At 45.8% G+C, this 15070-nt stretch overlaps 1 protein-coding gene across 1 annotated transcript in view; it reads right to left on the bottom strand.

The window, feature by feature from the left end:
• Positions 1-2971: 2971 nt before the first annotated feature.
• The window catches only part of Vps26c (VPS26 endosomal protein sorting factor C), a 29473-nt gene continuing 17374 nt past the window's right edge, over positions 2972-15070 (bottom strand). The window contains exons 4-8 of the mRNA XM_052158461.1: positions 10626-10706; positions 9513-9587; positions 7309-7459; positions 6729-6881; positions 2972-4243 (exon numbers count right to left, since the gene is read on the bottom strand). Of these exons, the coding sequence (XP_052014421.1) occupies positions 4161-4243; positions 6729-6881; positions 7309-7459; positions 9513-9587; positions 10626-10706 (543 nt within the window). The 3' untranslated portion in view covers positions 2972-4160. The remainder of the gene's footprint in view (positions 4244-6728; positions 6882-7308; positions 7460-9512; positions 9588-10625; positions 10707-15070) is intronic.

Genomic DNA, 15070 nt, shown 5'->3' with positions numbered 1-15070 from the left:
AGCCTTAAACGTGGGTGCTGTCACTACCCAGCAAGTCAAGTAGTCTCTGTAAAGAACTAACTCAATAACTAAAAAAACAAAACACTGGACATTTCTATTTCTAAATTTTACCTATTCTTTCTCATTTAGTTTTGTTTTTCTAGATACTTTAGTATCTAGCTCCCTGGTTTTTATTCTTTCTGATGTATTGATGGCATTCTAGCTATGGCTTTTCTTCTGACTACAGCACTGGCCTCACCACAAAGCTTTCTTTGTATACGCTCATTATTATCAAACTGAAAAACTGGTTTCTCTTTGAAAAGTTTCTAAAATTTACAAGTGGTTACATTTATTTTCAGTTTGAATAGTATTTTTCTTTTTTTTTTTTTAATATTTATTCATTTGTTTTATTTATTAAATACATTGTAACTGTCTTCAGACATACCAGAAGAGGGCATCAGATCCCATTACAAATGGTTGTAAGCCATCATGTGGTTGCTGGGAATTGAACTCAGGACCTCTGGAAGAGTAGTCAGTGCTCTTAACCACTGAGCCATCTCTCCAGCCCTCTTTTTTTTTTTTTTTTTAAAAGATTTATAAACCGGGTGGTGGTGATGCACGCCTGTAATCCCAGCACTCTGGGAGGCAGAGGCAGGCAGATTTCTAAGTTCGAGCCCAGCCTGGTCTACAAAGTGAGTTCCAGGACAGCCAGGGCTATACAGAGAAACCCTGTCTTGAAAAAATCAAATCCAAAAAAACCAAAAAAAAAAGATTTATTTATTATTATATGTAAGTACACACAGCTGTCTTCAGACACACCAGAAGAGGGAGTCAGATCTCATTACGGATGGTTGTGAGCCACCGAGTGGTTGCTGGGATTTGAACTCAGGACCTTCAGAAGAACAGTCAGTGCTCTTAACTGCTGACCATCCAGCCCCTGGATAGTATTTTCTAACTTTATTTCACTATAAAATGCAGTCTGGGTAGTTCCTACTAAATCTTTGAGGGAAGTGGAATAGGGTTTTAACTGACTTCACAAAATGGCCATGGACTTAAATGATAGTATTTGCCATAATGTATATAGGAATGTGAGATTTTTAACTTCATGTTTGAATTTGGGTTTTCTTAACCCAGACTAGTGCTGAAAACTGTTTTAAACACAGAGTATTGTAGATGCCAGACTTGCTGGTTCTGTTCTTTCCACAGCTAGTGTAGTCACCCTTGTGCACAGCAGCCATGACTGCCAGCCCACTCTCCCCAGGTCGCCCCCTGGTGGCTTGCCTGCTCCTCTGCAAAAAAAAAAAGGTCTCAGTGTTGTTCTCAATGCCATCCCTTACTTGAAGACTAAGGTAAGGTAGGGTCCAGTCTTTGACCCAGGTGAGTCTCCTGAGAAACGAAGTCACCATCTCTCATCTGATGGGCATTTGCTGGAATCCTACCCTGTCAGAAGTCATGTCTGCTTTCTCCAGAGGCCTTTGCCTTTTAGCCTGCAACTCATCAAGATGCTGATTAAAGACAACATCCTGGAGAATGACAGCTGCTGTAGATCACAAGCGACTCAGTGGCCAAGAAGGACTTGCCAGAATCAGATAGCATCCTGCAGATGCAGGCACAAACTGATTGGACCAAACTGGATTGTTGTTTGCTTTTGTAATTTCGAGGCATTAGGACTAACTGTGGGATGAAAACCACCACCGTTAGAAGCCTGCTGATGGAGGAGGCCCCTCAGCACTGACACGGAGGTGACAGCACCAGGAGCCCTCCCTGGCTCTACGTTCTGCTGTCCTCCTCCTCCTTCCTTCCTTCTCTGTAGAAGGATGCTGACATCTGCCTGCATCTCTGGCACTGCTGTCAGCAGCTTTGCTTCTCCACAGTGGCCACCGTGTTTCTCAGTGAGCACTGCAGCTGCTCTGGTGGCTAGAGAGGATAGTAACCCAGGAGATCCTTGCCTCTAGTCTCACACCCACAAAACCCACAAATACTATCTCCTTCTCCTACCTTGGTTAGCTTTTTTGTTTGTTTGTTTTTCGAGACAAGGTTTCTCTGTGTAGCCCTGGCTGTCCTAGAACTCACTCTGTAGACCAGGCTGGCCTTGAACTCAGAACTCTGCCTGCCTCTGCCAAGTGCTGGGATTACAGGCATGCGCCACCACCACCCGACTCTTGGTTAGCTTTGACAGGCAACTGGGACCACTGAACACTTGGAAAAAGGCCCTGCTTTCAAAGGCATTACATAGATGACTGTCCTGCTTGGTCATTTTCATCTTTACTCAGAATTCCAAAGGAAGTGAACTGCAATAAATTTTACTGTAAGACAGATCATCTTGCTTGAAAGTTTACTGTGTCTTTTTGAAATCCAACTAGGAATTACATACAGTGACTTCAATGGTTGCCATTCACAATGTACTCATAACATTGCCATGAATAGAGCTACATCCTCACTGCAGTAGTGATGACATACTGTAATTCCTGACTGGGGCAATAGTGGTCTCAACAGAAGCTGCAGCTTGAGCGTGGCATTGTTTCTTGCATAGCTGTGAGGTAGGAATACTAAAACTCCTGTCAGGAAGCTACTAAGACTAAAGCACACTGGTGTTCTGGAGGGTCTGATGTACCCTGGTATTTTCATTGTACCTGAAGTCAGTAAGAACAAGGTGTGGTTTAGTTTGGACTTGCTGTTCATTTTGACAGTCACTTCATTCTAAAAGGCCTCATGATCTAACCAGAGGATCTGGCAATTCTGAACCCTGGACACCCTTACCTCCAGCCGGTAAGCTGCTGTCCAAGTCAGCCAGACATGTCAGGTTTGCTTAATAACATGATGGTGACTCAGGTCATGAAGAGGAAGGAGATGGCCAGTGTGAGTCCTGTAGCTGGACTGCTCATAAATATTGCAGGGAAGCTGGTGGCACTTCAGGTAATAATTACTGAGGAACACATTCATCACAATTCTAAAAGTTTACTAAAGAAATTATATAACAATATACAGTTCAAACCATTTAAAAAAATTGTTTAGCTTTCTTTATTCATTAAAAAAAATATGTAATCAAAGTTGACTTTTCCTTACAGACTCATTAGAAATTATAGCCCACATTTTTGGGTACTAGAGTGTTTAAATATAAATACATTCTCTGGGAACCCACTGTCAGATGACTCAGCTAAGTCTTCTCAGTTTCCCTGGTGAGGCCCCAGTTCCCCTCAGCTGTTAAGAACAGTGGGAGCATGGCCAGGAGGCTGCCGGTCGGGGCCTGCTTTGCCTAGGCCTGCCCCCAGGAACCTGTGAAGGGGGCCAGCTGGTGTGCAGTGTGCCCATTACCTCTGGACCAGCAGAACAACAGTGAGACTGGAGGACAGAAAGGCCTGCAACACACTCTCCATACAGTATGAGTTACAGTAGGCTAGCGGGAAGCGGGCGGAGCCCCAGGGAGTCAGGGACAGGCGGAGACTATCATCCTTCCTCAGTGTGCTGTCCTGGCACTCAGAACACACCTACGAATCAGCAGCCAATATGCATTCCTCCCCTTATGCAAGCACGCCTTTCAATACATCCTGGGAATATGGCAGCATTAACTACGTGCGCCAGGACCACACACTCAAAGCACTCCAGCAACAGCCACTGTTCACCATTCTTACTCTGTGAGAACAAGGACTATTTGTCGGTTTTTATTTCCAGTGACCTAAAAAATTTAAAAGTTCTAGTGAAACATTATCAAGATGTCAAGAAGGGAAAAGTTCCATATTTCCAGATGAAGTCACTGGCTCTCCTTGGAGGGTATCACAGACTCAATCAAAGAGCTTGCTGGCTGCTGACTCTTTGCTGTGAGGAGTCTGGGAAAGATGGAAAGGGGTTCCCTTCTACCTCCATGGTCTCGCTAGGCAGCAAATCTTAAAGTGCAGACATGCTGCTTAATGAACTTAAGAAGAAACAGGCACATCTGGAGCTATCAGGAATGTTTCTGTGATCTTGCAACACACATGAGGAAATCCTGTTGCATTCCAGACGTAAGGGCTGAGGCAAGGCACCTGCAGGAAACAAGCTCTGAGGCCATGAGAAGCTATCATGAAGACGTATGCTGCTGATGTGATGCCTGTAGGCAGGTGGCCTGCGTGACGTCCCGTGGGAGCAGATAACTGGGTCAATGTCCACATGGCCATTCTGGCCGTCCTCTTCCTGCAGCCAGCCTATGTCCGACAGAGCTTCAGCGGGAAGTTCTCAGTGATGAGGTGGTCAGCGTGAAGAAGGACCACCACATTAACCTCAAACTCTGTAGGGAAGAGAGAGATGCTCACTCACACTGAGCACTGGAAACAGAGTCTAACAGTGAGCCAGGCGCTGCTTGGGATTCTGTCCTTCTGTCCCGGGCAATGTCTCCTTGCACTTTCTGTAGGGCCAGTGAGGTCCCCGTACTGATTACTGCACCATTCACTTCTCTAACTCTGTCTTATCGGCTAGAGCACTAAGTCAAAAGGAGTACTCCACAATTACTCAACAATATTTTCCACTTTCTAATGAGAATTCTAGAACCAGGTGATGGTGGCACACACATTTAATCCTAGCTCTCAGAAGGCAGAAGCAGGTAGATCTCTGAGTTAAAGGCCAACTCACTCTTTAGAGACTTCCAGGACAGCCAGGGCTACACAGAGAAACCCTGTCTCATAAAAGAGAGGGGTGGAGAGGGGGGAGGGAGGGCCAGAGAGACACACACAGAGAGAGAGAGACAGTCCCTGAGAGAGACCGAAAGACAGAGACAGACCTTCTAAAGTCTTTTCAAATATGGATAGCCTTCACTGTATTTTTGCCTTTCTTGCAATTCTTTATAGAGTACTAGGCTCTGAACTGTGCTACAGCTGGCAATTTCCAAGTGAGATGCAGTCTTTAGAAATAGCATGTAGTTTAAGCCAGGCTGAGTTGCCCACACCTGTAATTCTAGCACCTGAGAAGCTGAGGCAGGAGGAAGGTAAGGAGCCTACAGCCGGCCTGAGCTACAAGGTCAGTCCCAGTCTGGTCCAGGTTTCAAAACAAGACCTTGGTGGGTTTATTATTTAACAAAGGAAAATAGCACACAGTTGGTTCAACTGTTGTTCATGGAAATCAGCTAAGGAGACATTTGTTCAAACACTTGGTTTTTACATTCCTGTGGACAGGATTTCCTTCTCTTTTTTTGCTTTATTTTGTTTGTTTGTTTGTTTGTTTTCTTTAGTTTTTATGGGTACAGATCAAAACACAGGGGATATATGTGAAGAGGAAACAACCCAAAACAAAAATGAGCGCTGTATGGGCAAAGAGGTGCCTGCCACCACACTACAGAAACTCAGCTCCGAGTAGGACTTTAGGGTACTCACAGACTCCCACACATAGAGAAGTATTTTTCTAGGTTCCAGTCACCAAGGCACACAGAGGTTACCACTGTGTAGTAGAGGTAGGGTTATAGTGTTACGTACATACAGTGGTCAGAGCTGGGTTATAGTGATTCAGACATTTGCGCATGTGTTTCAGAAAGCCTCTGAGGCCAGGCAGTACATGGAGGGTCAGGTTCCCCATGCGGCCACTGTGAAGCTGCAGGGTTATACCTAGAGTTGTAATGGAGTGCCCCAGAACCCTGGAGATGCTGGAGCCAGACTTCTGCCAGGAGAGCAGCAGGAAGGAAGCTGGTCAAAGATGGGGATTGCATTTGCTATGCATTTGCTATACGCACTGGAACTGCACAGCTGTGACTAACTAAAGCTCCCGGAGCCCAGATGCTGGACATGGTGACAGCAAATGCTGGACGGACCTGCTAGGGTTAGTGTTGTGCTGGTTCAGTTTTTCTTTGCTTTGGCCCCCGTTGTTGCTCCCTTTCTGAGTGGGAATGTTTATTCTATGCCTATGCTGAAGTATGCTTTATGTCTGTATAAGGGCTCACAGTTGGGTCTCAGAGAAACCCTGGTCTTTAGACCAGTGTTAACTTGTTAAGATCATGGGACTTTTTAAGTTGAAATGGATGCTATTGTAAAGCCACGATGTGTTTTGGTGTCAGACTGTCAGAAAGTGGACTTGTGGTTAATCTTATTCTCACCTTAACTATATCTGGAATCTTTAAGAGACACACCTCAGCGTGGTGTCACACGCCTTTAATCCCAGCACTGGGAGGTAGGGGCAGGCGGATTTCTGAGTTCAAGGCCAGTCTGGTCTACAGAGTTCCAGGGCAGCCAGGGCTACACAGAGGAACCCAGTCTCAAAAAACCAAAAAAAAAAAAAAAAAAAAAAAGACACCTCTGGGTATATCTTCAGGGGAATTTCTAGAGATGTTTAACTGAGGAGGGAAGGCCTGCCTTGAATGTGGGTGGCATCATCCATGGGGAATAAAAAGAAAAATCAAGACAGCAAGCCTGATAACAGCATTTCTCGGACACCTTGTCTACCCAGACAAGCGCGAGCAGCCTCCTACAGGCAGGGTTTTTCCACAACAAGGGACTAAGTCCCAAAGTATGACCCACAATAAGCCTGCCTTCTTTTAGGTTGTTTCCCGTTGGATATTTAGTCACATGCTACTGACTTGACAACTGTCAAGGCTTTTCCTATAGACTCCTGGTATTTTTGCGTGGCTCACAGTTGACTCTGGACTGGGCTCTGCAGCAGGCTCTACTGCCTACATGCGCAGCTTCTTACTTACCTGAATGCTGCGGGCTGTGATGACTGCAGCCCTGTGTGCAAGCTTCCCTGTGGCCACACCCTTCCCAGACTCCACAGACCAGGCCTGGACTGCTTACCCACTTTGAAGTTGGTGGTCTCCAGTGTTGGACAGGTGAACAGTCTGGGGAATACCATGTATAGGGGAACAGAAAGGTTCCTACAAATGTCTCCATCAGCAATTTGAATATTCTGAATCTCTGTGGCATCTCGTGCATAGCCTTCTGCACACCCTGGAGAAAGAGGAAACATCATGGCGTCAGGACACTATGACACCAAAGCAAACTGGTCACCAAAATGTCCAATACAGTGCCAACCAGGATCAACACATTCACCCACTTCTCCAATTTCTTCTTCAGGACGGGGAGTTATCTTCTCTTCTACTTTGCATGTTCTCAAACATCACCACACTGGTTTTACAATGCTTCCAATACTTGCGGTGCTGGGGACCTAATTAGTATTTCAGTGATTATCCACAAGTGGTTATTTTGGGGTGAGTAGGCCACAGGGGCCATCAGAATAGCTCTGTCACAATAATGAAGTCTCTGGCAAACCTGCTCTGCTATGATGTGATACCCTTCGCCATGTTAGGAGTACAGGAAAGGATGTCTCAGTAGTCGACAGTGCAGTGCAGTTATCTAGATCCTCTAGACGCCTTACCACAGGTCTCCACCCGGACCAACTGAAGCTCTATGCTCCGGATAGCAGCATCCGAGTGTTCCACCACCAGCTCTCCTGTCAGGGGCTGCGTGATAGCACAGTTTGTGGAGTTCAGATGTCCTCTAATGAAGAATTTGGGAAGTGAAGCTCTCTACAGAGAACAGAGACAAAGACATCAGGAACAGAATGAAAGGGGGCTGTCACTTATTCCAGTTGCACTGGTGCAAATAAGAACTGAAAACCAAGTTGAGTAGTTGTTTTATAAACCATGGTAACTGTTTTCCAAAACAAGAAGGAATAACAGTAATTTCATCTTTCAGTGGACACCAGACTGACTCATCGACCATCCTATACACATATAAGGGACAAATAGAAACTACCAGCTCACTCAGATTCAACTCCCCGCCTACACTGACAGAAAAAGCTCTTTCAGGCAACAAGACATGAAATGTAAAAAGCCTCGGAGTTGAGAAGGGTGCTTAGGGACAGCCACCCCCTCAACCCCAGGTCACAAAATAAAAAAAAAAAAAAAATTAAGAAAAAAGAAGGTAGTTTTAAAGTGTTCCCAATTAGGCAAGTTTGAGAACCCAATTATTTTTATTTCAAGGATACTGAAAGCAGTTTTTCTCAATGCCTGATGAAAAGCTTTGGGACTGTTTCTCTGTAGACAGGAAGTTGGCTGAGGGGAACTGGCCCTAGCACTGAAGGAAAATAGTTGGACAGTCACTTCAGGAGTCTTCATTTCTATTATGTTGCAGAAGAAACAACCTAAGCTCCAAATTTAAAATTGTTTAGAATTTGTAACTGCCTATGTGTATAATTTAAAATGTTCTGGTAGCCACATTAAAACCTGTCAACGGTATATCTACGATGTTATCCCTTCTGCAAATAGTCAATATGAGAAACAGAGTAACAGGGAGGAGAGCGCCTGCCTGGAAGAGAGGAGCTCTGGCTTCAGTTTCTAGCACCACATCAATCAGGCAAGGTAGCACACACGTGCCATCTTACCACTCAACAAGTAGAGGGAGGAAGATCAGAAGTTCGAAGTCACTTTCAACTAAATAATTGAAGGCCATTCTGGAATACATGAGACCGTCTAAAAGGCTGGTGGAGGATAGTTTTATTAATAAATCTACACCAAAGATCCTTAAGTATACACCTAGAACCAAATTTGAAGAAGAAGGAAGGAAGGGAAAGAGAACTCCGCCCCGCACAGGGGCCACATCCCTATAAGGACGGACACGTGAGGCATGGGTAAGGGGGCTGTGTGTGCAGTAGAGAGGACTTGGAGGGACGCAGGTCTGGAGAAAGGGCTTCACAGGGGAAATAGCCTGGCCCTAGAACATGATGGCTACTTCCTTCCAGAACCTTCTGAAAAGGCTCTTTATGACAAAGAATGACATCAGCTATGTCTGCAGTGCCCCAAATCTCCCAGACTTGCCTTCAACCCAGTTATGAGCATGAGCAAAACGCAGAACTGAATCAAGAATCCAGTTCTATCCAGGGAAGAGCTGCAGACAAAACAATACTGCTTGCCCTGACACAGAATCAAAAACTGGAGAAGTTGTCTGGTAGTGAGTGGAGCAGAGTGTTAACCCACGAAGGCTGGCAACAGTAGTGGGCCATGCCAAACTAACAAACTGCCTGTTACAGAGGCCATGGGAGCTGCCAGCAGGAGCCAAGCATCCTTGGTTCTCATGCAGAAAAACCTGCTCGTGCTGCCTGACACTTATGTCCTTGCTGTCCTCCGCCATGAACAGCTCTGGGTCTGAGTGGGATGCCAGTGAGAGGCCAGTCCCAGTGCCAACCATGACTAAGGGAAATGACGGGGCAGGCACAGGGACAGTAGTAGTAAAGCTCAGGACATGTGCAGGTGCACACACGAGCCAGGTGCAGAGGCGCAGAGCTGCAGGCGGAGCTGAGGGCTGGAGAAGGTCAGTCTGAGCAATATGGTCAGACATCACCAGTGCATGCAAACAGATCATAAGCACGTGAGGAACTTTTGAAAAAGTACTGTCTTTTGTTTTCTAAGTAATTAGTGAACGCAACGTGAAATCCATTTGAAAACAGACCTTGGGCACAAACATAGTTGGAACCCTCTGTCCCTGACAATTCTCAACTGAAGAACAACTAGGCAGTGGTTGGTCACTGGGTCAAGTTATCAGGAAAGCCGCAACACACAGGTGTGATTGAGAGATGAGTACCTCTTTGACGTTCTGCAAGGTTTCTGGGGTGATCGTGAAGTCAACGGGACTTGGGGTCAACTTCCCCTTCTGAGGCTGAAATGAAGGTAAAACTATAGTGAATCTTCCAATGGAGGTAGGACCATGAGTGGACCAGCTTCTCCCTCCCGAATGAAATGAACGGCAGCATGGAAAACCAGCTGGAAGGACTTGGTGCTGAGTGCAGTGCTGGGGTCTGGTGGCCTCTGCCAGCACTGATAACAACATGCTGAGAAGCTGATCAGAGCTGCTCATGAACTAACAGGGGCATTCTATCCCTGCACTGCTCCTCAGAGCTCCCTGAGAGGTTACAGAGCAGACCTTCTCAGCTTCCTGAAGGCCTCAGAATGAGTTCCTGAGGTGGCTCGGTGCTATCGCAGGCAGCTCTCCAGCGGAGGGTTCATCCATGGTCCCTCATAAGTACTCTAACTCAGTCTGGAACTCCTTAGGCATAGCAGTCTGATGGAGGGAACAGCAGGATGGAGACAGACAGACTGGCCACTGCTGAGCTGAGAGTGGTAACAGGAGGCAAAGGGCAAGGAGCCTCCATGACTGCACCTAGTGAGGGCCGAGAGTGCACTGGGACGTACCTGTCACCACATTACACTAAGGGGAAGGTGTGGTCACAGTTGATTCTGTGGGATCATGTAGGCTGTGGAGGACTTGCTATCAACAAGTGACTGCAGCAGTGGTATGAAGGGACCAACTACCCTAGCTGGCCTGGAAAGGCAAAGTGTGCAGGTCAGACAGACACAGGCCTGAGCATCTCATGTGTTCACACATGGCATTGAGTGCCAAGGACGAGAGCAATTTCTCTATGGTGTCTTTGCTGCAGCAACTTTGAGGGCCAAGGTGGATGCCTTTGAAGAGATGGAACAGTATGCTTACTGCTGTTGTGAAGTGGGGATTCCTTCTAGTGAGGCACAGCCTTGTAAGGTGGCATCACTGAGCTGTAGAGAGAGTGCCCATGCTGGTGCTCATGGTGCTGGGCTCAGCAAGCGCCTCGTGTTTCCTGCCAGACCCGACTGATGGGCTTGGGAGCAGGAGCTATCCCACACCTCACAAGAGAGCCCAGGGCCCCAAGGCAAGCCTTACAGCAGAGTGAACGATGAATTCACAGGTCTTGGTCAGGTCTTTGGCCAACAGGGACCGCCGCATGTCACAGCGCAGTGTGTACTAGAGAAGAAGCAGGAGATAAATGTCATCTCAGTAGGCTTTGTTCTTACCTAGACACAACATCCAAAGTCACAAATAGTCAACATATTTTAAGGTCCCTTTGGCCAATGGATGTTTTATGCAGTTGATATACACAAGAAAAATTAATGAGTATTTCTAAACAAAACACATTGAACTGTTTCCATAACCAGTGTGTGGAGAGGTTAGGACCAAAGCTAAAAGGCAGCAGAGAGGGGGACACAGGAAACACTTTACACTTGGCTTGTTCACTTTTGGGACTCTGTGTGGTTTTTCTGAGGTTGTCACTGTGGAGCTCCTGCTGTGAGGGACCCTGTCCTTCTGAAAGAGAGGCACTGGCTGTAGTATAGCTGCTAAGCTTCCTTGGGTGTGGCACAGGAACTGTGGCCTTAAATCCCTGGCCATGAGCTGAGGATGCTCAGAAACCAACCTTAGTGCTAGACTTTAGAAAAAAATATTGGGTAGCCGGGGTGTGGCTAAGTGGTGCTTGTTAAGATGTGCATGATCCTGGGTTCATTCTCAGCATCATAAATAATACCCAGATCCTCATATAATTCCTGTTTGAGCAACTTACCTGTTGCTTCAATCATATAGGAAAAACATTTGAATTGTGTCAGAAATAATTTTTTTGGGTTTTTTTTTGTTTTGTTTTGTTTTTTGTTTTTTGGATTTGGTTTTTCAAGACAGGGTTTCTCTGTATAGCCCTGGCTGTCCTGGAACTCACTCCGTAGACCAGGTTGGCCTCAAACTCAGAAATCTGCCTGCCTCTGCCTCCCAGAGTGCTGGGGTTACAGGCGTGCGCCACCACTGCCCAGTTCAGAAATAATTTCCTTACCTAGGAATAGCTATGAATCTTGTAAGAAGCTATACTCTTAAGAGCAACCTTTCCACATGAAATAAGTTCTTATATCTAAGATAGTAGAGGAAGATAAAACATTTTTATAAGAATCATCTGTCTGCAAGAACCTTAAAATGTATGTATATGTATTTGCAACATATATATTCTCTAGTGAGACTGCAATCTGTTCTCCCCAGACCAGACAACCTCAGTGAGGACTTGTGTGTGTGTGTGTGTTTGTGTGTGTGTGTGTGTATCTGTATTGGGGCACTGCCTACCTCCTGGACATCATATGCAGTAAGGTAAGCTCTCCTCTCTAGCTGAAAGAGAGGATTCTTTTCCTAGTCTGGTCTCTACCACCTACCTCTCTCAGTGACATTGAAGGGACTGAAGACAGAATTCTCTTTTACTGAGTCTTAGGCTGGCAAGATGGAAGCTGCACTTGCCCAGTGACAGCCAGCTTTGCTCTGACAAGGGAGATAACTTCCTGAGGACAAAGCCAGTGTACAGGAAAGCCACGGTCCTGGAATCTCTGGTTCCATGATACAGGTCCTTGTCAATCTGAGTTCACTCTAGTTTATGAAAGGAAGGAAATGAGGCATAGGTGCCCACTTCAGCCACTATACAAAGTGTAAGACCAATAATTCGTAAATGAATGGATCATGGGATCTGTTGGGAAGGCAGCAGGTGAAACAAAGAGATTAACTCCTAAGTTATGTTTTGGAGGGAGTCAAATTCTCTACAATCTACTCTTTCAGCTAACTTATAATGAGGCTGGAGAGATAGCTTAGTGGTCAAAAGCACTTGCTGTTCTATGAGAGGGTCCTGGGATTGAGTCCCAGGACCCACATGGTGGGTTAAAACCATCTTTATTTAACTCTAGTTCCAGGGTCTTTGACACCCTCTGTGGCTTCCAGGGGCACTCCAATGCACACGTGCACAGACATATGCAGACAAACAAACATTTTTAAAAGAGTTGTTACTGGCACCTGCCTGTAACTCCAGCACTCGGGAGGTAGATGCAAGCAGAGCTCTGTGAGTTCAAGGCCAGCCTGGTCCTCACAGTGAGTTCCAGGACAGCCTTGGCTGTACAAGGCTACTGTAAGGATAGTCATCAACTCATCTCATCACAGAGAGCATTCTGTGTGACAGGCCTCTGCCTAGCTCTTCATGTCATTCTCTTACTATCTCCTAGCAACAAGGTCAGACTGCTGGGGGGTGGGAGCACAGAAGTGGGATATAAATTGACACCTGCCTACTGATAAAACCTAAACCAAATCCTTATACTGTGTGCTGGTTGGATGGTAACTAAAGCCCAGCTCTGCCTGTAGTAAAACCCTGGGTCTTCTTACTTTGTAAGTAACTTTCGTAGGTACTATGGTATCCATGTGGTGTGAGCTCAGGAGGTCAGAGGGCATCAGGAAGCCAGAAGGTACAAACTCGGATTCTTTTTAAGGTTTAAAATTATGTGTTGGTATGTGGATATGTGGGTATGAAGGAAGCTCATAAAGGCCAGAGGAATGGAGCCACAGTTATAGGTAGCTGTGAACTGCCAACTATGAGTGCTAGCAGCTGAACTCTGGCCTCTGCAAGAGCAGTAAGTGCTTTTAACCACGGAATCATCTCTGCAAACACACACACACACACACGCGCGCGCACACACATACACACACGTATTTTTAATTGTAGAAAAAGGGTGACTAGACTAAGAACTGACTCTGAATATGTGATTGTAGCAGACATGGTGACACTGCTACCGCCATGAGCTATCATCCGTGCTACAATATAAAATCTCACCAGTATGGCCACAAGAACAGAGCTCAGCAAGAAATAACAAGCAAGCCAAGCTTTGCAATTCAGAAATTTAGTGCAGGTTACATTTTAAACTCTTTATTCTGGCTCATGATTTTTTATATTATGCTATTACAAGCCCAATTATAAAAGAAAAAGTTCCTTGTGTCTCTATAATTTGAGAATGTGTTAGGGTTTAACAACAATGCTTTCAGAGAGGCATGGCAAGAAATGGGTGCTATAAATGGCACGTAGAGGATCCCTATGCTGACATGAGATATGGGAGTCACAGAAACCACTGGTGACACTTGCTTACTGACGAGCAAGGAGATTGGGGGAAGACCTGTCAAGTAAAGGGGGACTGGGTGGATAAAATAGAGCAAAAGCTATAATCCCAGCCTTTATTAAGTATATCTGCTCAAGACAGTTAACTATGATTCTGCATGACAGAATCATACAAAAATCATACAGGATGATAGGGTTTGTGGGACTGGATACTGAAGAAGTAAGACATGACGTGCACACAGGCTCTGCAGCTAACTTTGAAATGACTCAAAAAGTAAACACAGATGACAAAGAATGGCAGGGCTGGGGATGCAGCTCAGCGATGGAGCGCGTGCCTCACATATGTTCTGCTGGGTTCCCACCCCAGCACTGCAGGAGCAGACACTAACCAATGCTGAGTGGCGATGAGCCCGACACTGAGGCCCGCTAAGGAGAAGCTGCATCTTTACAAATGTGAGATATCCATGTACGGATCCATGATGTAGCTGAGGTTAATCCTAAAGTGGTAAAATCTGACAACCAAGGAAAAAGTCGGGTAAGGCTATCATTAACTCCTCCAGAGAATTAGCCACACACTGACTCTCATGCCTAGGAGTTCCAGCACATACACAGTCTACACAATCATGGCACATACTCTGCATTTGTACTCTTAGCAGCATCTGGAAGAGGATGAGACTTTGAACTTAAATGGAAATCAATAAAGTAAATCAGTTTCTTCACTAAGTGACAATAAATTAAAGAGACTATGACCAGAAAAATCTATGGTATCCTAATAAGCTTGCCATGTGAGTACGTGTGAGTGTGTGTGTGTGTGTGTGTGTATGTGTGTGTGTGAAAATCTATGGTATCCTAATAAGCTTGCCGTGTGAGTGCGTGTGTGTATGTGTGTGTGTGTGTGTGTGTGTGTGTGTGTGTGTAAGGTAGCATAATATGCACCACAGTGCACATGCAGAAGTCAGAGGACACGGGCAGTGGTGACGCACACCTGTAATCCCAGCACTCGGGAAGCAGAGGCAGGCAGATTTCTGAGTTCGAGGTCAGCCTGGTCTACAGTGTGAGTTCTAGGACAGCCAGGGCTATACAGAGAAACCCTGTCACGGGAAAAAAAAAAAAAGAAGTCAGAGGACAATGTAGGGAGTAAGTTCTTCCTTCCACCATGCAAGTCCTAGAGACAGAACTCAGGCCTAGCAGGAAGCATATTTTACACACACACACACACACACACACACACACACGAACACAGAAACCTGAGTCCTCAGGGCCCCCTGGAGCTGGAGTTCCAGGCAGTTGTGAGCAGCCTCATGTGGGGGCCAGAAACCATGCTTGGGTCTCTTCCAGAGCCGCACCCAGTCTTCACTGCTGAGCCTAACAACAGAATTTTTATAGGATCTTTTTCATGTGTATGTACATGTGTGTCAGCTTTCGTGTATGT

Source organism: Apodemus sylvaticus, chromosome 15, assembly GCF_947179515.1.
Source record: "Apodemus sylvaticus chromosome 15, mApoSyl1.1, whole genome shotgun sequence".
In the NCBI taxonomy this organism is placed as follows: Eukaryota; Metazoa; Chordata; class Mammalia; order Rodentia; family Muridae; genus Apodemus; species Apodemus sylvaticus.
This window is presented reverse-complemented; position numbering and strand designations above follow the sequence as displayed.